This window comes from Myotis lucifugus, unplaced genomic scaffold (genome assembly GCF_000147115.1).
Source record: "Myotis lucifugus unplaced genomic scaffold, Myoluc2.0 scaffold_494, whole genome shotgun sequence".
Taxonomy (NCBI): domain Eukaryota; kingdom Metazoa; phylum Chordata; class Mammalia; order Chiroptera; family Vespertilionidae; genus Myotis; species Myotis lucifugus.
This window is the reverse complement of record NW_005871542.1, coordinates 84,214-111,699: the sequence shown is the minus strand read 5'-3', so window position 1 is coordinate 111,699 and position 27,486 is coordinate 84,214. Positions and strand designations below refer to the sequence as shown.

At 43.4% G+C, this 27,486-nt stretch overlaps 1 protein-coding gene across 1 annotated transcript in view; it reads left to right on the top strand.

The window, feature by feature from the left end:
- The first annotated feature begins 980 nt into the window (after positions 1 to 980).
- Positions 981 to 27,486, top strand: part of LOC102429354 (monofunctional C1-tetrahydrofolate synthase, mitochondrial-like) — a 101,784-nt gene continuing 75,278 nt past the window's right edge. The window contains 10 exon segments of the mRNA XM_023744878.1: positions 981 to 1,065; positions 2,176 to 2,226; positions 2,311 to 2,364; positions 6,272 to 6,396; positions 7,071 to 7,171; positions 8,315 to 8,451; positions 20,016 to 20,066; positions 20,069 to 20,124; positions 25,297 to 25,310; positions 27,086 to 27,177. Of these exon segments, the coding sequence (XP_023600646.1) occupies positions 2,194 to 2,226; positions 2,311 to 2,364; positions 6,272 to 6,396; positions 7,071 to 7,171; positions 8,315 to 8,451; positions 20,016 to 20,066; positions 20,069 to 20,124; positions 25,297 to 25,310; positions 27,086 to 27,177 (663 nt within the window). The 5' untranslated portion in view covers positions 981 to 1,065; positions 2,176 to 2,193.

The following is a 27,486-nucleotide window of genomic DNA, read 5'->3' as shown; positions in this document are numbered from 1 at the left end:
ACTCACGTCTCTTTGCCCTTGGTGATTTAGTGCTCATGCTATCTGACTTTCTTTTAAAGCTTTTATATGTGTGCAAGAATATGCCAGACAAAAACAAAAACAAAATTTAAAGATGGTTAAACACCGAAGTTTGAGCACTTCTTTGGCTGGGGGCGGAGGGGGGGTGGGGCATAACCTCATATGCAAGTGAGGAACATTTCCTAGGGATGGTGGTTAAGGTGGTCTCTGAAATTGCTCATTCCAGAAGGTTGCAGAAAGAGACTTGCACCACCTTATCTAGGCCTGCCCGGCTCAGGCACCCCAGTGCTAAGTTGCAGGTGGCCCCTGCTGGGACTTTCAGGAGGTCCAAATGCATGGGGGGTGGGGGGGAGGACCAGGGGACTGAGTTCTCTCCCCCTAAGAGGCCTCAGGAGAGTGTCAGATTCTGATGTATCTCTGGTGTTTCTGCAGTATTTCCTTCCCCTCCCTTCCCAAACTCGGGGACCTGGAATTTGTCCTGACACCCTCCCCACCTCCACCACCACTTCTCCAACAGCAAGCCCCCTTCCCAATCCCCTGTCTTCACTACCCTCCCTCCACCACCATTTGCTTTCCCTCTGGTTCCCAGTCTCTCTTTCTGGATGGTGAAGGGACTATGGTGCAGGAAGGGGATTTTTTTCACAAAGAAACACAAACATTTCATTACAGTGATCTTGGAAAATACAAGGGGAAAATTCACCCCTAGAAAATTACTGTTAACATCTAGTTTGTTTATCTCTGCTTATTTTCAAAATTAGCCTGTCGTGCTTTACATTGGGTTAGCATTTCATGAATTCATTGTTCTCCTGCCCTTCCCCTCCATGCTTCCACACGTGAAGCACATCCTCATGTGGTCGAGTTATTTTCACTTACAGTAAAAAACACTCTAAGGGGAATGTGCTGTATCTGTCCTGTTTAGTCACTAACAAAGACACGGTATGTGTGTTTTTTTCTCACTGTAGGGAAGTCATTCAGAATTCAAAGGAAGTTCTTCGTTTATTGCAAGAAAAAAACCCTGCCTTTAAGCCGGTTCTTGCCATTATCCAGGTAAGCTGAGAACGTGGCTTTGTCCTCCTATTTTAGGGTGCCTTTCAATTTTGAAAATAACTGGACACAAAAGGCCAGCTGTATGCGTTGTCACAGAAGTGTCATTCGAGCTTAATGGAGGGAAGAGAGGGCTCGGCTGAAACTGCTCTCATTTTCCCTTTCTTTGGTCATTTTGCTTCCACAGTGCTCCAGGTTAGGGACTGCTCTGCTTGAGCGAGTCTTCTGTGGGTCTTTCTCCTTCGGTGTGGGTAGCTTCCGGAGGCCAGGAGGTAGGCGCTCACCTAGGTGCCCTCACACAGGGTATGGTGGTCCACTCATAAATGCTCATCACATGTGACTCCAAGGTGGTAGGGGGGGGGGGCGGGGGGGAGTTCTCCTTTGTTTCTGTGGAAGACAGATGGCTTGCCGAGTCATGGTACTGGGGAATCTTACTACTAAGGGCCAACAGTCACTACATGTCACAGGTCCTTCCTCATTCCATGTGTATTCCATGTGCCGCACACGGCCCCTTCATGTCCAACTGCAGTTGGCACTGTTTGCCATCCTTTTTGGCACACCCGGGCTGACAGGTGCAGGGAAAGAATGAGGTGAGCCAAGCCTGTAAACTAACACAGCAGTTGGACGGCTCCTGTCGTTTTTGGCATGCACTTAATATGTCAAAATAACAGTGTCTCGTTCCATCAACACTGTCAATGTCAAGGCTGTAGCGTATGCTCAGGTCACCGGTATTCCCGGGGGTCTGTCTCCACATCCCCCACAAAGACAGACCAGTGAGAAGCGTGGAAAGGAAAGTGGGTCGGGAGCCTGGGCCTCCCGGGACGGCTGCTTTCCACTTACAGGCACGTCATCTAAGCCCTGTCTCTGGTGTCCTAGAAAGAGATGCTGGCTGTGTGGCTATAAATGCCTCCGGAGGACGATTATTTAGAAGAAAGTGACACAATTGGAAGCTGACATGTGAATGCCGGCCTTTAGTTCCCTTTTATAAGCAAGGAGTCTCTGCATTTTCCTTATTATCTTTGTAATTAGGTCACTTGTAATCACAAAATTAGTCCGTTTTGTTTTATGCCTTTTCAAGATGTTACATTCTCCTTCTTCCTCCCCTCTCCTAAGGCAAGTGATGATAACTTGATGCAAGAAGTGAACCAGAATTTGGCGGAGGAGGTGAGGATTGTTGCTTTTCGAAATAATTTTTTTTGATGATGCACTCTCTCACAGTGTCAGAGTAACCTCGCGCTCTCTTTCCAGGCTGGCCTGAACATCACTCACATCTGTCTTCCTCCAGAGAGCGGTGAGGACGAGGTAATTCCCGAAGCGAACATGAACCCTCGTGTTGCTTCCCACTTTAGACCTAATACACCTGTCAGCATCTCTCAGTTGTGGTTGGAACATCTGGAGCCTTTTCTTGTGGCTGGACTTTTAGAGGGAAGAGTTTACTTTCCCCTCTAGCGTAAATGCTCCTTGATCTGTTTGTCCGTTACTGCACGTTTCCATTGAAGACATGGACTAGGACACGGTGACTTTTTGGTTGTTTCTCTTCAGGATAGCAGCATGGTCATCTAGTCGAAACTGTCTGAGCACTAATTCTGGTTTTGCTCTGTCCTGACAAATTGTTGGCCCTAGAGCCATTCCTTTGGCTTCTCTGGGTTGCAGTTGCCTTATCTACATATATAAAAGCCTAAGCAACGGGCTGGCCGACTGGCCAGTAGCTATGACGCACACTGATCACCAGGGGGCAGAGGCTCAACACAAGCTGCCAAGCTGCCGTGACTTGGCAGCTGCGGTTCTTGGGTTACGCACCCAGAACCAGAGGAGAAGGGAGCCCAATTCCGGGGTGTGTCACCCAAGAACCGCCCTCCCGCAATCCGGGACCCCTCGGGGGATGTCGGAGAGTCGGTTTTGGCTCGATCCCTGCAGGCCAGGCCAAGGGACCCCACCGGTGCACGAGTCTGTGCACCAGGCCTCTAGTTAATAATAAAGGACCAGCACAGGTCATCTTCAGGGTCCTTTTCTGGCTAACATTCCATACATCCTTCAGTGGCAGCAAAGAAAACCCCCCCTAGGATCCTTCGGCTACTGTTGCGTGTGATTTAGTGGTTCCTGCCAGCAGGGGGTGACAGCCTTCACGAGTGTCCTCTCAAGCGTAGGAGGAGCAGCCACCCCCCTAAGTCGCAGTTAGGGAGCTGTACCTCGGGCAGCTTTCCTTCATGCTGTGGCAGCCATGGCGGTCAGGATTTGGTGTGACTTCCGGTGCTGGAAAACCTCAAACAGCTGAGTCTGAGAAAATGCAGAAGTTCATTTTTCTTCTACGTGAATGAAGTTGAGAAGCAGGTAGGCCCTGGCTGGTGTGCTGGCAGTGCGACGTCGTTAGACACTCACTCCTTCCATCTCGCTGCTCAGCCACCTTTGTTGAGCACGTCACGTCCCAGGTCATGTCCACGTCACGTCCCAGGTCACGTCCCACATCCAGCTGCGCCAAATCCAAAAATGAAATCCGGACTTAGGGCGGAGAGACCTAATCTGAAAGCACCATTGTAATGTGGGGGAAAGGCTGTTGGCAATAGGCAGAGCTCTCTGACTGTAAGATCTGCATGCCTCTGAGAAAGGGTTCTCTTTCTTTCTGTATTTTTTTCAACCACAGTTTACATTTAATACTATTCCGCACACGTTTCGGATGTATGGCCACGTAGACAGACAGACAGAAGACGTGCACTCTACAGAGTGGTGGTGTGTCCTCCTTCCTCCTGCTCCCCCATCTGCCCCAAACACCCAGTTGGCCCCATACCCCATTATTTTGAGATTATTGACTATATATTTTCATCCTTCAATCCGCATCTCTGGCTATTCTGCAACTACCAAGTATCCAAAATTTTATAAAGAGCTCAGACAACTTAACACCCGAAAAACAACCCAGTGAAAAGGTGGGGAGAGACCTGAATAGACACTTTTCCAAGGAAGACATTCGGGTGGCCAATAGACATACGAAAAGTTGGTCAACATCACTAATCATTAGAGAAATTAAAAGGGTGTTTCTTGTATAGGGAAGGGTAGAGAAGTCTAGAATGAACCCCATGGGAGAAAGTGGGGTAAAAGGGCGGTTTAATGAGATAACAGATCAGAGAATGTTTTACCCCAAGTTCCAGCCTGTTTTTAGGAGGGGCTGTCTGCTAGCCCAGGGTAGGCCAAAGTTTAGGGACCTGGGGGAGGGAGGGAGAGAAGCTTGCCCAGAGTTCGGCCAGCAAACATTTTGTTCTGATTGATCAGTGGGGACCAAATAGTTCAGCTAACTTTTTATGAGTCAAAAATGGGAATTTGTAGGGTCTCTGTCTGCCTTGTCCTAGAAAGATAAGTATCAGTGAGACTTATTCTTTGCAGTGCACAAAGGGTAGAGTGATTTCTTAATTCCTGTTTTCCAGGATCATGGGGCTCAGCTCAACAATATCTTATCACCAGCAAGTGAAAGGAAGGCCACAGGTCAAAGACAGGCCCCTCCATCTCTTCCCTTCAGGGACCTTTCCTGAAAGTCACAATTCTGCTTTCATTCCATTGGCCTGAACCTAAATGCTTGGCCATGATGCAGGGGAGACTGGGAAATGTAGCCTTTACACCGGTGGCCTTACATCATTTATTATCACAGCTAAAAATCAAGAGTTTATTCTAAGTAAGAAAGGAAACTGGATATTGGGCAGATAGTTTTTGCCACACTTGCCATTGTAATATTACAAATATTGACACCTATCAAGAGAGTATTAACAAAATGCAGAGAAGTGTGTTGTCTGTAGAGGGACACCCAGTGTCTGTAGTAGAATCTGCATTTCTTTAGGTTGTTTTGCACTGGTATTGATAGCCCTTGACTTTTATTTTTTTCCCTTGACTTATTTTTTTTACAAGGAGTCGTTTATGCCCTATTTTTCTTTGAAATTCTGATAAATATGATTTTGTGTGGTGGTGTTATGATGTTGGAAAAGAGTAAAGATCTTAATTTGTTAAGATTTTGTAGTTGCTTCTATCACATCCTAGTTACAGGAAATCATAGTGCCCTCACTTCATTCTGGACTGTATTTAGATGTTACCCCCTCTGACCAACCCCACCTGATATCACTGTATTAGCCCTTTACCCTGCTTAACCTGCTCTATTTTTCTTTACATCATTTACCACTTCCAAATATTATAGTGTTGTTATTATTATTGGTCTCATCTTCCCCACTAGAATATAAGCTCCACGAGGACAGGAATTTTGATTACAAATCTATTTCCTTTACTTAGGACTGGTCAAAGTAGGTGCTGAAAACACTTAACAGTTGTTGAATAAATGAAAGAATGATGAATGAAGGAGAAAATTTTCTTTCTGAATTTTGTATATCAAATAGCTTTTTCTTTTCTTACCATCAGTGATTTCTGCTAGATAGGGAAACAAAAATGGTAAACGAACACTTCGTAGTAAGATCCAAATCCATGGGCTAGTATTTCTCTTACTTATGAATAAATAGTGTATTAAGTGAAATGAATCATTTCTGGCATAAAATAAAAAACAATAGAGAGGATAGACTATTGCTTACAGTCATACGTAGCCATTCATTAGCTATTACATTAGCTTCCCAAACTGTACTTTTTCATAAATAGTGAATTATTTTAGTGTTTCCTACAAAAAAGGGAGATATCTCAGTTTATCTATCATAAGCCTTTGGAAATGCTTTCTATGTGCCGTTCAGGTCCAGAGAACATGAGAACCCGAGTGATGACTTCTTGGATGTCATGAATAGTAAGCGTTTGTTGAACACACTGTGTTTTGAAACAGGCTTGGCTGGGCCAGGTGGAATGCTTGATTCATGCTTTCTGGCTTCCCTGAAAGTTGGCCGTCTGCTTGGCGTACCTATGATTGTTGACAGCAACTTGTCTTTTGCCTATCTAAACTGTACTAACTGTTGAGCGTTGGTTTTGTTCTGTTCTGTTCTCTTCTGTTCTGGCTGAGAGCAGAGTGATAACAAAGACTGAGAAGTCACTAAAAAATTCAGCCAGCTTTTTTTGAGCATTTATAAACATGCTGGAAAGAGGAAATAGACTTCATTGTGCTTTACACCAAGTCGTCAACAGGGAATAAAAAATAAACTACAAGAGGTGTATTTTTATGAATACGTTTCTTATACAGAGTTTCTTTTGGTGGGTCTTATTTTTGCAAAAACAGATTTTAATTGTTTTCTCTCTTTAGATTATAGATGAAATCTTGAAGGTTAATGAAGACACCAGAGTACATGGCCTTGCCCTTCAGATCTCTGAGAACTCGTTTAGCAACAAAGTCCTCAATGCCCTGAAGCCAGAAAAAGATGTGGATGGGTGAGGAAATAGAAAAGAAAACAACTAATTGCTAAATGAGTTTTTCCACTATGAATTTTTTATTCCACTGTTTCAGCTATGTCAGTAATTAAGAGAGAAAAAGAAATCATTTTAATACTTAACATCAGGGGTCCTCAAACTACGGCCCGCGGGCCACATGCAAATACAAATATTGTATTTGTTCCCGTTTTGTTTTTTTACTTCAAAATAAGGTATGTGCAGTGTGCATAGGAATTTGTTCATAGTTTTTTTTTAAACTATAGTCCGGCCCTCCAACGGTCTGAGGGACAGTGAACTGGCCCCCTGTTTAAAAAGTTTGAGGACCCCTGCTTAACATCATTTAAACGTTAGTATCATTTAAATATCTTAGAGTATTTTGAGAGTTTGAGGGCTTCTTAAATTCTGTGTAAGGAAGTTACATACTTTAGAAAACACACTTGTCCTTTTGTAGGGCAGAATCGGAACACGCAAGGTCATCCCGACTCATAGGGACCAATAGCCTGAGGGGCTACTCTAAGAAGCTGATGGCTTTCATTCCTCCCACTCTTTAATTTACATTTAACTGTTTAATATATCTACCTATTCATTACTGACTTGGGTGTTATTGTGGATTCATCCCTGCAAGTTACAGATGAGTGCGTTTTGACTGCTGGTTGCCTTATTTTTGGTTTCAGAGTCACAGACGTAAACCTGGGGAAGTTGGTACGTGGGGATGCCCATGAATGTTTTATTTCACCTGTGGCCCGAGCTGTAATTGAACTTCTTGAAAAATCAGGTATGATGCTCCTGCAGAAATGCTGCTGTTTTCTATTTATTGGTATTTATAATCCTTATTTTTTAGTAAGGATTTGTTTCCAGAATGTCAAGATCCTAATCGAAATATGGAAGTGTGATAATTCACTGTCAGCTTATTTATATCATCTTTTGAGAGATATGAGTGACTACAGAAGATTTTTCTGATACGATTAATTGTGTTGCAATTTAGAAGAGAAATCAGTAAAAATAACCAGTTTTAAACAAATTCTCAACTTCTCTCATGAAAACAATCAAAATAACCATAATGAAAAATGTCTCAAGTTTTATCTTCTTAAGTCTGTCAAGTATGAATTCCTATATAAGACTTATATATAATACTTAAATGAGAAAGCTGTTAGGTATAGTTTAGGTTATAAAACCTAGGTTGGGACTTATCAGTGAGCAATATCTCTGAGTAATCAGTATTTAATTTCCATCATTCTCCCCTTGATCTGGCATTTTTATGTCAGTGACATAGAAATGAATAATTTCTTTTTCTTGGTTATTAAATTTAATGAGTAAATTATTGCTGGTGTTTTCATATATTTAAGGACTTGCTGAGTACATAAAAATTCAACTAAACTTTTCTCTAATACAACTTGAGTGAAAAAAAGAGGCACATGTCCCTCCCTCTCACCTGAACAATCAACAATCAAACAAAAATTCCAAAGTAAATAACAAAGTTCAATTAGAAGAATAACTTTCAAGATACACCTCTAGCAGCAGTTGCCAACCAGTGGTCCGTGAGGTACAAAAGGTTGGCGACCGCTGGTTTAAGGAAACCTTTGGAGCAGCGATCGCCAACTGGTTGTCCGTGGACCACTGGTGGTCCGTGAGGTCTGAAAGGTTGGTGACCGCTGACCTTTAGGACATTAACCATTAAGCTCAAATCTCTGAGCTAATTCATATAGACAGTGGTTTTTCATCCTTTGGATTATCAGGGTGATGATTCATGGCCACTCTACCATCGAATTTGCAAAGAAAGAGTAAATTACGGCTTTGTCATTGTAGGCTGGTGCTCAGAGGAGCGAGTTTTAAAAGGCTATTGTGCCTTATGTTAGAGCTGTATGGTAGGAAGCCTCTGATGTTTGGGTTGTAAGACTGATTTCCATTTGCTGGGCAGGTGTCAGCTTAGATGGAAAGAAGATCTTGGTAGTAGGAGCCCATGGGTCTCTGGAAGCCACCCTACAATGCCTGTTCCAGAGAAAAGGGTCCATGACGATGAGCTCCCAGTGGAAAACACCTCAGCTTCAAAGCAAGGTAAGCATCAGACCTGTTAGAAACATTACTTTAAATGCTTGTATTGGAAAAGCAGAGGGGCTGGGGATGTATAGGCTACGTATTTAAGAAGTTGGAGAAGGAACAGGAAATCTCAAAGAATGAAAACAGCAAAGAGCATAGATTAATGAAACAGAAAACAAATATATATGAGAGATTATCAACAAAGCCAAAAGTTGGTTCTTGGAAAAGTCTAGAAAAAATAGATTCACCATTAGCCAAAATAATCAAGACATAAAGAGAGAACAGCAGCAATGTTAGGAATGAACAAAGGGTCATTTAACATCAGAAAATCTATTACTGTAATTCACTACATCATCAGATTAAAAACTAATCTCACCATAGTGAGTGAAGAAAAGTCATTTGATAAAATCTAGTATCCTTTATGAAATTTTTCTAGAGAATCTCTTAGGCTAGGAATGTAAAGGAATTCCTTAATTCGTTAAAACATCTATAAAAAGTTAGAGCAAGTACCTCATTTCATAGTGAAATATTAGTGACTATTTCTTTTAAAAGTAGGAAAGACAAAGGGTACCTGTTATCGATATTGCTAATTAACAGTATATAGGAATTCCTAGACAAGTTGTAATATAAAGAAAGGAAGAAAATTTATAATGATTGGAAAGGAAGATACTCAATTGTCTTTAGTCCTAGATGATACGGTTATCTACTATTAAAAACTATGAGAATTAATAAGAGTTCAGCTGGGTTCTTGGATTTAAAATGAACTTGCAAAACGCAATTGCATTTCTAAATAGTACACCCAGTTAGAAAATTATAAAAAATACAATTTCTAATAGTAATGAGAATATAAGGTACTTGGGAATATATTTAACAAAACTTATTTCTGACCTTTTGAAAGAAAGCATATAATTTTGATGAGATTCATTAAGAAGACCCAAATAAAAGCATGGATAAGAAGATTCACTATCTTCAAAATACTAATTCTCCCCAAATTAATTTATAAAGTTGAATCAAAATCCTGACATAATATTGTTTTGTGGAATTTGACAAGCTGATTCTAAAATGTATATGGAAGCACAAGGACCAAAATGATTTTGAAAGAAAACTCGAGCTGTAAATACCAACATGGAAGAACTTTTAAAAACAGCATTCACTGAAAAATAAGCAAGAAAGATATATTTCACTTCATGAACACCACTTTATGTAAGGTCTAAAAGCAATGTTACCTGGTATATATTTTTAGGACCACATACTTAGAGAGTAAAAGTGTGAAGAAATGGATGGGAAGTATGAACCCAATCAGGAAAACCATTTATAAGGGACAAAAATGTGGCTGTGGATGGAAAGGAGACCTGGGAACCTTCGCTTGTATTGGTCACGTCTTTTTTCTTAAACTGGGCCATGGGTGGGGTGTCCAGGTGTGTAATATTATTATTACTTCAGTTTCATGTCTTAAATAGTTCATACATTTTTTAATTTTAAAAAATTACAGTGCATTTCACAGATATCAAGCAAATTCAAGTTAAAAGCTCATTAAGTACAATAAATTAGCAGAGAACAAAATCTAAAAGTACAGGTTCCTCATGTTGCTGTATGAAAATGAAAACAAGCAAGTTGTAGTCCCCGCCCAGGGAATGCTGGTGTCTCGTCTGAGACTGACCATATTTGAGTAGCGAGTGGATCAAATCCATTGAATTCTTGTTTTAAGACGGCTCAGGAATTTGATCTTGTCATTGAACTCAAACCAAGGTGTCTTTTTAGTGGTCACCACATGATGGCAGCCTATTCAAGAAAATTCACGGGCAGTGTTTTGTAACGGAGAGCCCCGAATTTTTGATTTGGAAGCTTAGTGGAAGAGGACAATAAACCTTGCCCTGAACTGAACAGCTGTGGCGAGAGGGAGAAAAAGGCCTTCGTTGGCCATTGAATGTTTTCACAGCTGTCACAGATAGTTTTGCTGGTTGTATCTGTATTGTTGAAAAACAAAGACATCTTTTAAAGTACTTTTTTTATTATGGAAATAAATCACCCGACTTCTCTGGGATAAATCTCATTCTAACTTTGAGAACGATTAAGTAGCTTTACTCTCTAGAGAACCTAGAAATTGGGTTACATTTCTGTTTTCATAAATCTAAGAAGGGTCTCTCTATTAGCTCATGTCACGCACACATGTTGTTTTCTAAGTCCTTGGGACTTATAACAGCACCACCGTAATCTGAGAGCCTGTCAACTGTCACTCTTTTTATTGCTTCATCTTTGTAGTGAAAAAGATGGAAAGAAAGGTTCAGGGCTCCCCAACTTGTCTTTGAAGTGTATTTGGTGTCGGGTGTTTGGCCCCCTCTACCTAGCTACTTACTTGTGACAGGCTCCGATTCTACTGCAAGATAAAGCCGGTATCTTCCCATTTTTCATGCGGGTGCTTAGCACGTCACCAGCCACTTACCTTCCCACCGCTGTGTCTCCGTGCTTCTGCCTGACCTTTGACTTTTCACAATTGCTGGGCCTTGTTTCAGAGGGTCAGTGGGCCCCGTACCGACCATAGTCAAAGGGTGGCAGTGAATGTGGTACAAAGAACAACGAGGCACGGGTTAGCGTCCTGGGGCACCCAGGTGGGACAGGCTGTGTCCAGTCTTGCCACATCCTTGGAAAAACATCACCGTGAAAAAAATCGAAGGCGTAAATGTAACAACAGGTTGGGATTTTTGTCTTCTAAGTTCATCAACAATGAATAATGGTGCATTTTAAGATTCTTGTCCATTTAGTTTCTCAGTATCAGCCGTGATGTGTTAGGGAAAGACAAGGGGAAGCCAAGGCTTAGGGCGGTTAGATCGAAGGAAATTATCTTTGAAAAGCATTTCTTACCTGCTTACCTGGCATGGAACAAGAATCCCTATTGGCCGTCTGGTTGGGGATTTCCAACGCCAAGGGCATGGGAGGTTTCTGGCTCGGGGTGGTCATGTAACACTGGAGTCCTATCTACCATCTCCTAAGCGCCAGACAGCCTTTCCAGTTTGGGATGACCTTCGAGTAATCAGCCCGCTCTAACCATGTCATGTAGATGTAATTGCTCCTCAAAACTGTAGGACCTTCGAAGGTTTGGAGTCAGGCACAGCATGCGTGTCCTCGGTAAGCAGTAGAACATAGGCTTTGGTGGCAGACAGTCCTGGGTTCACGCCTTAGCTGTTGCTAGACTTTGGTGAACTCGTCTCCCCGTGTGTAGAACGGGGACCGTGACACTCCCTACCTCATAGGGCTGCCGGGATAACTCAGGAATTGTGGGAGCTTGCTCAGCACAGCCCTTGGCACCGACTCACACTCACATCAGCAGCTTGGCTGCTGTGACGGTGAGTCAGGAAAGCCACTGGCAAGGTTCACCATGCAGATGTGTAATTGATCTGAGACGTAGAAAGGCAGGTGGGTCCATCACATCCTACGGAGATAGACCTCAGCGGGATCCAGGACCCCTCCCTCCTTGGAAGGGATGCCCGTGCTTCCACTGCGTGGCTGGGGGAAGGAGAGAGGCGCTCTGTCTGGGAGGTTTCCCACAGTCTGTGGAAGCCAAGGGAACAGAACCAAAGCAAAACTAAAAGAGAGTGTGAGAGAGAGAGAGAGAGAGAGAGAGAGAGAGAGAGAGAGAGAGAGAGAGAGAGCTCAGCTTCGGCCAGGAGAGAGAGATTCCTCTGCTCCTCGCAAACCACTTATTTCAGATCATTGTCTGCTGGGAGTTTCTGTTTCCTTCCAGGTCCTGCCGTTTTGAGGGACAGTTACATCGCGTTAGTTATATAGAAACGGATCCTTTGTCTACCAGCCTGCCTAAATCTGAGGCTATTCTTTGGATACCAATTACATGTAAAATCTTCATGGAGCATGAGTGTGAGGAATCGAAATTTGTCTTTAAGAGTTCTACAGAAAACAGTAGATTTCTGTATTTGGTAGCTTTATAGCTTATGCCTATCTGAGTGTATCCTTGAAAATTAAGACTCTGTTTCCTGATTTGCGTCTGAGCTGTGAGGTGCGTTGTGCGTTTATGGTAGGGGAGGGGAAGAATGTCTAGGCTTTGGTCCACATGAGCCCCAAGCTGTGGATAACAGATGTCAGTGAGCAGAGCACCGGGCGTGGTGCTTTTGCAGAGGGCTAAGGAGTAACCTACTTCCTCCAGCCCCACACTCAACTTCCCAGGCCCCTGGAGTGGAGTGTCCCAGTGTGAGGATGGGACAGCGCCACCGCTCAGTGAGAATTGTCCTAGATTTGGAGATACCCTCTTCCTCACCCTAATGAGAATTCTCAGTTGTTCACCCTGATGCCAAAAGCAACCCGAGGTGAGAGACTGTCCCACATTTAGTCCTTCGGAGGCAGAGTGGTCCCCTCTCCAGGGAAAAGGGTGTCAAGCACTCAGGCTGTGTGAGCAGGGCCTGCTCGCGCCCCTAACTGAGAGCCGCTTCTGCATCTGTGTTAGACACAGCTGGACCACGATGCGAAGGCCTCCAGCTGTGACAAGTCACGTCACTTCCAGCTGCGTGTGTAAGAAATAATCTAGAAATAAGAGAACAGTCTTGTTTTTCTCTGAGGCTCTCGTTTCTCCTCTTTCTGAGCACAGAGACCCCCAAAACTAGAACTAACAGAAGAAAGAAAAAGTACAGGTCTTTCACATTTGAAGAATGAGAGTGTCTTTTTTTTTTTGAGCAAAGCTAAATTATCACAGAGTCATTCCCAGTTTAAATTCAGAACATAGCATAGCTTAAAAAAGACTTTAGAATGAATTGGAAAATTCTAAATATATTTGTATTATACATAGGAAACCTTGTAAAAAGAATAAATGCTTTTTCAAGATAGGAAAGAAAGCCCTAGCTGGTTTGGCTCAGTGGATAGAGGGTCGGCCTGGGGACTGAAGGGTGCCGGGTTCAGTTCTGGTCAAGGGCACATGCCTGGGTTGTGGGCTCCATCCCCAGTAGGGCGGCGTGCAGGAGGCAGCCCATCAATCATTCTCTCTTATCATTGATGCTTCTATCTCTCCTCCTCCTCCCTTCCTCTCTGAAATCAATAAAAATATATTTAAAAAAAAAAGATAGGAAAGAAAAAAACCCTAGGTATTAAACTGGACTAGATTAGTGAGTTACATGACAAATCTTTTTTTTTAAATATGTTTATAATTGTTAATGCATTTGTCTTTTAAATCCTGTAGGTAATAAAAAGTGTAATTATAAACCAAAAATACTATAATACTGGCTTTCCTGGAGATCTCTTTTTCTTCATATGGCTTGGAGTTGCTGTCTAGTGTCCTTTCATTTCAAGCTGAAGGAATCCAGTTCACACTTCTTATAGGGCAAGTCTAGTGATAGTGCACTCCCTTCGCTTTTATTAATATGCAAATGAATTAATTTCCTCGTATATTTGAAATACCGTTTTGCTGGATATAGAATTCTCAGTTGACAGATTTTTTTCCTTCCAGCACTATGTCTTTCCACTGTCTTCTGGCCTTTCAGGTTTCTGATGAGCAGGATAACTGTTTTAACAGGAGAGGTTACACTTACTAGTAAGCTAGTAACATATTGTAAGGGCAACAATGGTGGCTAACATTAATCAGGTTAGTGGTTACTGTGAACCACGTACTATCCTTTACGTAAATTTTCTCACTGATTCTGAACAGTCATCCTGTTAGGCAGGAGTCTCATTCTCCTCATATCACAGGTGAGAAAACCGAGGCTCTGAGAAGTAAAGAGACTCTAAATATCTACCAATTTAAACTGATAGAGGTGGCACTGTCACTTGTGTTTTTAGTCACTGCCCCATGTCAGCTCTTACTCCAGATAATTGCATGAAGTCTAATCACTAATCTTTAAAACCCTGAAGTCCCTGATAGCTTGGGTGGGGAATGTCAGAGACCAAGACCCAAGACATTAGACTTGTGTTGAGTTTGCTGTTGTTTTATGCCAACAGTTAATAATCCCACAGACACCCCTTTAAGAGAAGGAAGCTGAACTAGGCTGAGGCCTGGGTTTGTCACCACCCCTCCAGGCTCACTCCTCAGGGAAAGCGGCCACCTTACTGAGGCAGGGTGGGGTAGGGGGTGCCCCCTGGTCAGGACAGCCTCATTGTTGTTGGCTTGGGGGGAAATAGCCCCTGGCCCCGGGACACCACAGATCTTGTGCCGAGTCAATACCAAGGTTCCTCCGTATTGTGTGACCAGGTGACCTGAGTAATGTAGGCCCTGCACTCTCTTTGATGAGTTTTGAATAGTATTCAAGGCCTTTGGTGCCTTTGGTGTCAGCTCTTGTCCTTTCCACTGTTGCTCCTGCCTGAGCAGTGCCTGACTTATTCACACCACCACTTGTCAGCGAAGGCAACGGAGGCCCCAAGAGTTACAGGAAGTGGCATGCAGAAATCTCAACGTGGGATCCAAGGTTCAGAATCGGAGAGCATTAATGTGTCGGGAAATGCCAAGCTAACTTCCCACAGCCACATGGGTTTGCATTAACTTCAGGGGTCGTAGACACTGAAGCCCGTAGTTAGCAGCATAAATGTAAATCGAGAGGGCTGTCTGCCTCTGACACGTGGCTTGCTGCGTGTTCCTCTGGGAACTGTCACGTGGGCAGTTCTTCATTCTTGTGCTCCATGGTTCTGAGTCTTTGTCTGATGAGGTTCCCCCTCAAAATACATGCACATGTAGGGTCTTGTCTCTCAGCCTGGCTTTTTTATGTCCTAGGGTGTGAGGAAGGGAATTATTTTTGATGCATGATTCAAAGTATATCCATTACTAGATTGGAGGTTGCATTTCCCTTTTATCATCTGTTATAACTTAGATGAGTGTGAAGGTCACTTGAAGAGGGATTAGCTGTCTTTCCTATCATTTTAGACACCAGAGAATATCTCCAATATTCTCTTCTCAGACACTGAGCAGTAAATATGTTGAATGGTGATGTAAGAGGTGAATTTAGGAACATTTAGAAAAAGGAAGGTCATTTATTAGCCTTGGGGGGGAAATTTGGTAGATAAGTGCTGTAATCATAATCCCTCGCTGTCCACTTGGCTTGTAGTCCTGATTTATGAAATAACCATAAGGTAGGTCTTAATTTTAGAGGCCAATAATCTGTTCTACTGATCACGGAGGAGAGTGGAAAAAAGAAACTTACCCAATTCCTGAAAGGAAAATTCTCCCAGGATGAGATCACTTGCTGAGCATGAGTCGGGGGAATTAGCTTTTGCTGAAATTGTCATTCTCGTATCTTGCCAAACTATTGCAACATCTGAATGAAGTGGTTTGACATTCCTATTTTAAAATATTTCCGCAGCTATTTTAACATTTTTTTGATAGTGTGCTTAAATTTCAGGGAATTGTGGCTAAGGGTCCGTAGGTACGAAGCAATAATCCTATAATAGAAGTTCATTTAACTCAAAGAATTAAACATTCTAAGTTAGAATAACTTACGTAGAAACAGGGTCTCTGCTCGTGGAAACTCTGCCCGAATGAAATCTTCATTTGCGGGGAACACAGTCCACTCAAATGGCAACAGTTTCCCCGGCGTGGATGCCAGTGCTCACTTCTGTCGGGCAGTCACTGACGAATTCCTAATGGCCAGAAAAGGGTTTTTGTGCTTTTAGCTTGCTTGGCCATTGGGCCTCTCAGACCTGTCAACCGCACCCTTTCCTGAGAGCCTGGGCCACACCAGCCATCATTTGTTCCTCTTCACTTACCGTTGAAGAGGAGTCCTCCCCAGGATGTCCTTTAACCCCCTTTCTTCCCTCCTTCCTGTGTCCCTCGGAGCTCTTATCCAAGCTGCTGGTTTTCACTGCATCTGTATGTTGAGGGATCCCAACCTGTGTCCCCCTCCTTCCTGACCATCCCCAGCTCCAGTCCGTCTCCTCTTTCATATTTCAGTATCGTGCTTCCCCAGCCTCCCCCACCCCCTCAACCCATTCTCCACCGGCTTCCAGAGCAATCGTCCTAAAACATGTCTGATGGTGTAAGGGCAACCGTCTGACCGCTACTTGTCTGTTACCAAGAAAAGGTCAGCAAATTTGGAAATTTGGCACTTACTGGGGAAAAAGTGACATTTCATTAAAAAAGAAAAACACCTAACTTTTTAGGACTGTGCCACAAGATAGTGAAGGAATCCTAAAGGGGCTCACACAACCGCCTCTTAAAGGGGCTCACACAAACCACCCTGTGTCCCGGTTCATTGAAAGTGTAAGAACAAGTGAGGGGCCACCTCCCTCCCGTGGGGGCCCTCCCAGCCGACACACAGGGCCTGATCCAGAATGCCGGTGTCTGCCCGGACGTTCAATACCAGTGAAACGGACTTTCCAGTCTGTGTGGGCAAGAGAAGTGGGAACTGAGTGTTTCTTCGTTTCCTTTCCTGACCAGAGGTTTGCCCTGCCCGCTCCATCTTAAAGCTGCAGCTCTGACCGCTGAGGCAGGGACTTTATTTTTAAGTCCTCGGCGGCCTCAGTGTCTGCCCCAGGTGGCCCTCGAGAATGGCAGGTGAAGGAGTGTGTCCCCTGAAGAAGCCTGGGTCTACAACTTCCTGAGTGAGTAGTTGTAGAACCCTGTCTTGGCTGGAGAGAGCACCTGCTGTTGATTTTTTTTAAGTGCTGGTCTTCATTTTGAACTTTACTTACTGAACTCTGCTGATTACTTGGGAAGAGTATAGAGACAGCTTTCCTAGTCCCAGGCCCTATAAACCACAATTCTTCAAAAATATCTCTCATCCTTTTTTTTTTTTTTTTTTAAACCCATCCCAGGTTCTGGTATACAGTATCTGCAATCCTCACACCATAGATTTTCAAATGCACCCTTTTGAAACACATCGATAGCAGAAGGCTAATTCTGTCTTCTAGCCGAGGAGGGTGAGGCTGTACTTTCTATAGCTTAAATTTTAAAATGCATTTTGTTGGCTAATTGCAAAATTATGATGTTCCTTATAACTTTGCAAATCACATCTTTCCTCCTTATCCATGTTCTGACACTCACCCCCCCCCACCCCCCTTCAAAATCAATGAGTTAAAGAAAAACATATTTCATGTTATCTAAACCCTCCGGCCCGCCCCTAGGCTCCCATATGCTCCCCGTTAAATGTCTGCATAGCTGCGTCTTGCTATTGTTTTAACATTTGGTCTAATGCCTGGGGAGTGGGCGTTCTCTTTAAGCTGCTTCTACTCAATTCTCAGCAGAGAAAGCAATATTTTGTTATGAGGTAAAGTTTCAAGCCAGGCCCTGGCCAGGGTCTTCCCCACGGGGGAGGAGGAAAGTAGGAGCTGCCAGCGCGACGATAATTCTCCTTGAATTTTAGCTCATTAAAACCTCCCCTGGTCCTTGGGGGGGTTATTTATTGATGTAAGCATCTAGCACTTGTCCCTTCCAGAAAGAATTAGCAGCTATGATGTGATCATTGCTAAGGGAGGAGGTTTTCGTCCTTTCTCTGTGGGACCGGGTGTCCCCAGCTGCTGCTTAGCACAGCCCGTGGCAGAGCTGAGTTTGGGTCCGGACCAGGGGTCGGATGAGATTGCCGAGATTTATAGGTAATGAAAAGAACAGGTTGTGTCGAAGACACCACGTGTAGGAAACGAAGTGTCCTTAGGGGACTTGTGTGAACCTGTGATCCTTGGCTTTTTCCAAAACGAACACTTCAGTCTTGTACATGTTAACTGTTTAGAGATGTTTTGCCGTGTTCTGTTTTTGCTGCTATTGTGCATGAAAATAGAGCAAAAATGGTGTTTCTTATCTGCGGGTCCTTTTCAACAGCGTGGAACCTTTGTGTTTCTCTTGAGACTCCCTGTAGTTGAATGTCTGCCCTGGTGCAGGTAAAGGAAGAGGTGCATTTTCTTATTCAGATGTGACATCCTCCTTCCGTAAGAACACCTTTTCCCTGAAATATAACATCGCCCGAAAGTCTGGTTGCTTTTCAGATCTATCTGTAGAGAGCACGTGTGGCATTAACACACCAGATTGTTGGTAGTGTTGGCTTTAAACATCTTGATTTCGTCTTGCAGCGTTGTGGCCATGGAGCATGAGGAGAGAATGGTAGTTTCAGCAGGGACTTGTCTTTTTAATGTGATTCATGCACTCAATTCGCCGAGAACCGTTTCAGTGAATTCATTCTTCTTCCTGTGCCTTAATGAAGTACGAGACTGGAAAGCACAAGCACTGTTTGCCTCATTAGTGTTGCTCAGTGAATGTTAATTCACTTGGTCCTATTTGCATGATCAAACTGGTCTTGGCTTTATCGGCTCTTTGAAAAGACATGCGTTTACATTGTTACTGTGCTTCTCCTGTGTCGGGAGCTGGGAGCTGCCCTGGATCTTGGCCATTTTGTCCATAAGCCAAGTAGGACTGTCATGGTTTGCTTCCCCTCGCTGCCGTCTCTGGTCCCAAGAGGCCGAAGAGACTTCAGCTGACAAAGTCTCCTGCCCAGAAGGTGTTACAGACTCTCAGGTTGAGGAGCTGGCTTAGTTCTCCCTCGAGATCGTCAGGGATCAGCCTGTCCAAGCTGAGAGTGGAGGAGGGTGTGTGGAGCACGGTTGTTTACCGGGTGGTTGGGGGATGGTGGTGGCAGGGCATTGAGTCTGGAAAGCAGAGGGTAGGCAGCTTCCCTCTCTTCCTACCTCATAGAGGACTCTAATTAAGACGTATAGTAGGGATACTTACACTTGCTGAGCCTCCGTTTCCTCATCTACTAAATGGGTATAGGAATGCCGCCCTCACATATTTGGGGTATTCAGTGAGATATTGGCAGCACCGAGTGGACATGTGCAGGTGCAGCCATTTCCCCCCAAGGAGCTAAGATTCCTTCTTCCCCTCTGTCCCTCCACATACAGATCCAGTTTCAGATCCTCGGTTGCTTCCTTGGTGCGGGGACAGGTGGTCACTCTTTGGTTGAGCTCAGAGCCACCCGCTTACCCTGCCTCTAGACGTGACCTTCCTACCAGACACATTCCTCCAGCACTGTTGGCAGAATTCAAACCGGAACCGACGTGATAAATGTGTTTTGTAGTAGTGGTTTCATTCTTTCCTTTTTCTTTAAAAAAAAAAACAAAAACAGTTTTTCACGAGACTAACCAAGGCCTCAAGGAAAAGGAGATCCTCTCTCGAGCTTTTGAACATCCTTCCATACATCTAGTACAAGCTCCACGTGGCTCTAGTTTTGATTGTTCAATTGAACAGGCTGGAGGCCCCCTGTTCAAGTGGCCTTTCAAGTGGCCTCTGTACAGCAACCCCCTATGTTCCTCCTAAGCCGACTCAGGGTGCTGCCCACCCCGGCGCCCCTTCCGTCTCCGCCTTCCATCGTAGTTTTCTTTGGCCTCGCCCTTTTCTTGATGCTGCAGTGAGCAGTGAAAACACGTAAATGACAGTACTACATACGCTGGAGTGACGACCCTGGAGAAAGTGTTGGTCTCCTTTTCCTTCAGGATATGATAAACACATTCTCAGTACTAACCAACATGAGCTGCATTAGTCAGTCAGTCCATGATTCTGTCCGGGTCGTCAGTGCGAAGCAAAACTCGGGAACTGCGATGGCCTATTACGTTCAAAGCATTTGACATTGATCGCTCGGTATGTCTTTATTCAACAGATTGTCTTTTTCCAGCTTCAAGAGGCTGACATTGTGGTCTTAGGCTCGCCCAAGCCAGAAGAAGTTCAGAAGAAGTTCCCCTTTCTTGGATACAACCAGAAACGATTGTTCTCAACTGTTCCCAGTGTGTTAAAATAGGTGCCGGGCTGCTGATAAAAAATAGGTGTGATTGTTACAAAGCACGTTAACCTTATTCAAAAGAGTATGTTCCTGAGATGTCTGCTGGTCATTGTCAGTATGCGTGCACAGGAGAGGAAACTGAGAGTTGACGTGCCCACCTTTTGGGTTACTGATACGGGAACCACATTGTCCGCCAAAGAGGAGCCAAGAGGCCAAGTGCAGTGGCTGCCTCCGCCTCCTCCCCTGCCGGCCTCCAGCATCAAGCAGTCAAGCCAGCTGTGGCCTAACGCAGATCATTTGTACATGTGTGAGGTCAGCTAGAGAGCGTGGTTTCCGCGGTCTTTTAAAAAGCACCAGAATCCTTCCTTCCAAACAAATCTCAGCCAAACCTCAACATGAAAACAGTGGCCAGGAGGGATGGAAAATGGAGACTAGCTCTTGTGTCTCCCAGGTTTCCCTTGCAATGAACCCCCTAAAGTCCCCATTACAAACGGGTGGTGTTAGGATTGATATTTGATGGTGTTTCACCAAAGCATCCGGGAATGCCGGGTCACACCAGGCCCACGGTTAGGGTAGCTCAAGCTGTGCCAGCACCAGGGCACCCAGCCAGGCGGCAGTCGGCGCAGGCCCACAGGAGGTACCCTTCTCTCACTCAGAGAAAGACACTGAGGCCGAGGAAGCTCTGGCCACACTCAGCCCGCCTCAAGCCCCTGAGTGACATGTAGATGCAGAGATACGGGCAAAGGGAGGCGAAGGAACCCTCCTTCCTTGCTACCTGTGGCCTCCAAATCTCATGATGAAGCGAGGGACTCTCCTGGGGGCCTGGAGGACAGCGCTGTTTTTCTCCAGAGCTGGTCGGAACTTGGGCCAAAGTCCCCTCTCCCATCTTGCCAGTACCACACTGGGGTTCTCGGTCTTGAAGCCTTAGAGAATAGTATCCAGGAGAAAATAAAAATAACTTCTGACCCAGTCACCTCGACAGAACCATTTTACATATTGTCATTCAAAAAGCATTCAACATAATTTTATGGGACATATAGAATGAAAAGAAAATATATGACATGAAAAGCATTATTGACATTCATATAACTCTTTCTTCAAAGAGAAATGGGCTCCTCTCAGAATTAAGCACTCAGATTAAAAACCCCTTAGGCCTGTGGTCGGCGGCTTGCGAGCCACATGCGGCTCTTTGGCCCCTTGAGTGTGGCTCTTCCTAAGCCTTAGGAGTACCCTAATTAAGTTAATAACAATGTACCTACCTATATAGTTTAAGTTTAAAAAATTTGGCTCTCAAAAGAAATTTCAATCGTTGTACTGTTGATATTTGGCTCTGTTGACTAATGAGTTTGCCGACCACTGCCTTAGGCTGAAGGGGGTGAGGTGGATTGGGGAGGGCAAGGGAAATAGATGCTCAGGAATTAATATGATATGAAAAGCATTGAAGGAGAGTCTACTTCCATCTACTTCCATATTCTCTCTCCCTTTTTAAAAAATATACTTTTATTGATTTCAGAAAGGAAGGGAAAGGGAGAGAGAGATAAAAACATCAAGGATGAGAAAGAATCATTGATTGGCTGCCTCCTGCATGCCCCACACTGGGGATCTAGCCTACAACCCAATTCCCAGTCATGTACCCTGACTGGGAATCGAACCATGATCTCTTGGTTCATAGGTCGATGCTCAACCACTGAGCAACACTGGCCAGGCTCCCTCCATGTTCTTTTGGAATCCCTTTGAGACCCATGATTTTATGAAGGTAACATATTTTATTAGTGAAACTTTGCCTTATTAATAAATTTCTTTTTAGGACCTTCACTTACCTGGTTCAGTAGTAGTTTTCTTGTTGTTTTTGCATGCCCAGAGTCCAGAATAGTGCCTGACACATTATAAGTGCTCAGTTAATACTGAGTGCTGGATGAGTGAATAAATGTGGGCTCAGCTCAGAATTGCACTTCGAGTGCAGTTTTAAGTTAGCTGTAGATTTATAGACATTTCCTTGAATTTGTCTCCCACCTAGAAGCGGGACTGGCAGGGCCGAGTCAAAGATGAAAAACACTGTGCGGATGAAATGGATGAACATTTTCCAGTCTGTACTGTTTACAATAGCAGGCATTCCTCAGTAGTCAAAGTTTTCATTTTAACAACTTTGAGTAGTATGAAAATTTAATCTATGAGTAGTAAATTGGTAGAAGACCCCCTTTTATATAATCTTTCCCCTTTGAAAAAAAATGAATAGACTTTTTCAATTATTATTAAAAGGAAAAATGCTTTTATTTAAACTCAAGAACAAAAGAATTTTTAATAAACTTGTGATTGACTGAAGGCAGGGTTTTTTAATGAAATTTTTATGCTTATCTTAATGGTACAGGGTTTCCCTACTCTCTCCCTCCCTGTAAAATTAGATGGGGTATGGTGATTTACGATGAGGTAATTCAGTAGAGGCATTTTATTGAATATCTGATCTCTGGAGACGTTTTCCTGATGGTTGATATCCTAGAAGCAGTGTTCAGAAAACAATTACACCTGCTTTGTTGGATCTGTTCGCTCTTCTATGGCTTGACTCTGTTTAGATTTAAAACAGGGTCCAGCCGGCATGGCTCCATGGTTGAGCATTGACCTATGAACCAGGAGGTCACAGTTCCTGGTCAGGGCACATGCCCAGGTTGCAGGCTAAGCTCCCGGTGGGGGTGTGCAGGAGGCTGTTGATCAATGATTATCTTTCATCGTGGATGTTTCTATCTCTCTCTCTCCCTCTCCCTTCCTCTCTGAAATCAATCAAAATTTATTTTTATAAAGAAAAAAAAACAACAACAGGGACATGGCAATGTTCAGTTTCCTAGTTATAAGGATATAGTTTTAGAAGTGGGCTGTGATTTTGTAGTGCTATGCTTGCTAAAGCAAGACCATTTGTACCCCAATATTAGGACTTGTTTCCTGATGTACCAAACTAGACTAAGGAGAAACGGGTGTATGTCTTGGGCCCAGAGAACAGTATGAAAACAGCAACTTTGTGTTTTCATAAAGTTGGGTCAGAATAGTTTATGGCATCATTTTAAGCAAACATAACTGTTGTTAGTGTGGAGCAGGGGCCGAACCCTGGGCTGCATCCCAGGGTTCATGCTAATGAGCTGAGGGATCCTGGGGGACTGAGCCTTCCCTCTTAGGAATCTGAAGGACATATAATAGAGAGGGAAGAATATGGAATCTGGGGTCAGCATTGATCTGACTCAGAGATGAGAGAGTTTTTTGGTTTGTTTAACTCTTAATGCATTGTATCGATGGACTTGGGTGACTTTGGGCAAATAACCTAAGCTCTCTGTTCTTCATTGTCCATTCATTGTCCTTGTGGGCACGAGGGGAGCAATGTTGTTGGCAGGAATGAATGAGATGCCTCCTCATGTGCCAGGCCTCTTTCATGGGAGCTGCCAGTAAACGGCCCACTTTCTCACTCCATTTCATTGTTGTCACACCGGCACACAAAATAACTCACATCAGCGGGATGAAAGTTTACATGTGAGAAATCAAGCACAAGGAAGGAAGAGTTCCAATGAGGTTCTGAGGATGTAAGAATGCAGAAATTGGGCATGTGTGTATTTTAATGATTATCCTATTAGAGTTGGAATGTGTGCTTAGGACTTTTGAACTTTAATTCTAAAATCCAGTGTATCTATTACCATTTTCCTTAATTTTTTCTTTCTTTTTTTTTTTTTTTTAAGGAAATTCTAGATGTTTTGGATCTATCCCTGAGATATATTTTTGCCAGTTGTTTTTTTATTTCAAAATTTAATTAGTTCTCAATACAATATATTATTTAATGCTTTTCTTTTATTTTTTTAAAAGTCTCAGCCATTTAGAATAAACAAGTCTATCAATTTTTTCTTAATTTGGTTTCAGTGATTTCAAAAGGGCTGCTTATATAATTAATACTAATTTTTTTACCCTTTCTTTGAAGATTCTTACATTGTATTCTTTTTTAAAATAGTAATTCAAGTTATTTGATAGAGTAGTTCAGGTGTTTTAAGTGAGAAATTCTTGAGCACAGTCACAAAAATTGTACTGAAATTTTATTTATTGCCTTTCACTGTTAATGTATTTAACTTAATACATTAACTTAAGTTGATATATTTCACTTAAAAGCTAATCATGTTTTTTTTGAACAGTTCATCTTTACTAATTTGTAATTTTTAGCTCTTTCTATTTCAAACTTTCACATAAATTTTTTGGTGACTTGTTCTCCTGGGAGGAGGAGAAAATATTTAGAATTCAGTCAATGGGTTTATGCAGCGCATGTTTTATAAGAAGGGTGCCCTCAGCCAGATTGCAAAATAAGCTGAAGCGTTTCCATGTAACCGAGATGGCAGGGAGACTGCAGAATGCCCCATGGCCCCTCCCACTCATTTATTATGGCAAAATTCCCAAGTGGCCTCAAAATAGCTCCTGTCAGAAAAGGCCTGTTCTGATTTCCAGGGAAAGTACTGTAACACTTTAGCCTTACATTTTCTTATCGTGGAAAGTTTGGTTATTATAATACAAACTAGAGGCTGGTGCATGAAATTCATGCAACGGTGGGGGGGGGGGTCCCTCAGCCCGGCCTGTACCCTCTCACAATCCGGGACATCCCTCTCGCAATCCGGGACCACTGGCTCCTAACCGCTCGCTTGCCTGCCTGCCTGATTGCCCCTAACCCCTCTGCCTGCCTGCCTGATCGCCCCTAACTGCTTGCCTGCCTGCATGATCAACCCTAACCGCCTCTGTCTGCCTGCATGATCAACCCTAACCGCCTCTGTCTGCCTGCATGATCAACCCTAACCGCCTCTGTCTGCCTGCCTGATTGCCCCTAACAGCCTCTGACTCATCCCCCACACTCGGGATCCAGGCTTTCCTCCTCTGGACGGCCATAGGCAACCGAGACCCAGACTTCCCTCCCTCTGGCCGGCTGCAGGCAACCGGGACCCGGGCTTCCCTCCCTCTGGCTGGTCGCAGGCAACAGGGACCTGTGCTGGCTTTGCCCGGGCCGGCCGCAGGCACCTGGGATCCCAGACAGCTTCGCCCAGGCCCCGGCTTTGTCAGGAAGGACCTCTGGAATGACGTCTGGAAGACATCTGGTCTATCCGGTCTAATTAGCATATTACCCTTTTATTAGTATAGATTATAAATGAAAGGCTGTCTTTTAAAGTGATTCATTGACTTGTCCCTGGAGGAGCCATGAGTGAATGGGGAGTGTTTAGTGGAAGTGGAAAGACCCATTTGGTTTGGGATGGGACACTGGCTGGACTCACAGGCCAGTGTAGACAGCCCTCTGGATGGGGCCGCCCTCCGTACAGGCAGGAGTTGAGATAATGATTTCCTTTCCCCGTTCTCTTCAGATGAAATTTATTAAGGATGTATTCCTAATTTGTCAAGTTACCATCTTAATTGCTTTGAATTCTCTGGGTTCAGAATTTTTAAGTTAGTTTTAAGATGCATCGATCGTACTACAAAAGAAAGTAGTATCAAATAGCACAGAAGAAAGCGACAGTAACTTTTGATCTTGTCACCTTGAGATAACCATCTTGTATTTTTCCACTAAAAAAAAACATTACACTTAATTTTATTGGAATGACTATAGTAGAAGGAAAATAAAACAATATGATATAAAAGCACTACTGAAACTCAGATAACTTCCTTCAAAAAGAGAAATACTGGTTCCTATGAGATTCTTCTAAGATTTAAAATACATGTATATTTTGTGTTGTTTTAAAATCCTTTTTATGTTAGCCATATTCTGTTGCATGGAAGGCAGTGGTTGAGATTACGGGAGGAATTATTCACTGTGTAATTCCACAGGCAAAATGTTCTTTATTCACAGGGGTATTTGTGATTCTGTTCCGGGAACATACATTTTTAAATTGATACCAGTTCCTAGAATGTAGCTTTTTCCCTGTGTTTCCATCATTTAAGGATAGAGGTAAGAATGAGGAAAGCATAATTCTTTTCGGTGGTGGTTGGACAAGACCTTCCGATCAGATCTCTAGTGATGCAAACAAAGCAAAACAAATCTCTCTCATTCTCTAGACTCTTGGCTTTTGCCCGAACATGATTTATAAAACTGAAGTGTTGCTAATCCTTAAACCATACCTTAGGGACATGATTTTCCAACACCCTGAACACATCTGACAATAGGACATCACAGAACACTTACCCTGAAGTGTTTGGTGCTCTCTCTTGCGAAGGACTGTCAGCAAAATGGATAATTTCAAAGTGTAGTGGCCAAAAAAGAGGGGAAGCATTTCTTAGTTCAGAAGAATTGCTATTAGAAACGCGTCTCTTTTAAGGGAGGGTGTAGCTAAAGCATTTTTACATGTGTGTTTGCTTTTTATAATCTTCCAAGTGCCAACCACAGGAGGGAAAAGTAGAATTCTTATAAGTGCCTTTCTATTTTGAAAACCAGGTAATCCCCAAATGAATATTCTAAAATGTTACATCACTGTTAGGACAGGGAATTTTGTAATGATCAGAGAAAGCCTGATCTTTCACATAACACTCTGGCTGGCTTTATCCTGTAGGAGTTCAGTTCCCCTACTTATACTTTCTATTCAATGTGTGAAATTGCTTTTATTTTATACGTATTGTTTAAACATACACACCATATGCCAAGCACTGTACCTACCATATCACATGCAGTTCTCACAAAATTCTACGAGGTAGATAGTCCCCACATCAATGAACAGGGTCAAAGTCACAGTTGCTGGTAGGAGGTAGAGGCAAGATTTTAATCCAGTCCAACTCTAGAGTCTGTGGCCCAATCAGGAGCCCCAGGATGGTGCCAGGGACTGGTGACCTACCTAGAGTCGTACCTGCCATGGCGCTCTAACTTACTTGGGTGAAGATGAGAGCGTCATTCACTGCGCTGGCTTTTTACAAGGAGCGCTTGGATATAAATGACGATATGCTGAAAGTCTTTTTCCCCCTAACATGTTTCACAGGGAAGCTTGGCTCTGGCTCTCCAGGTGTACCCTTCAGTGGTCCCATCGCGGAAAATGACGTGAGTCTCCTTGCTGCAGCTCTGCGGATCCAGGTGTGTTCGACGCAGCTACTGGAGAATTTTGAGTTTGGAGCTTTGATTAATAGTGACTAATATTTTACTATTTGTGTGTGTGTGTGTGTGTGTGTGTGTGTGTGTGTGTGTGTGTGTGTGAAAAGATGCAGTATTAAGCACTTTGCACACCTACGTCCTTTAATTTTATTTCTCTGTGTGTGTTACTATTTAATAATTTGATAATTTGCTTACTCTTATATCAACTGTAGAAGGGTTATACTTGAAATGTTGCAATTTTTTTTAAAGTGTATTTTTAGTGAGGAAGGGAGAGGGAGAGAGAGAAACATC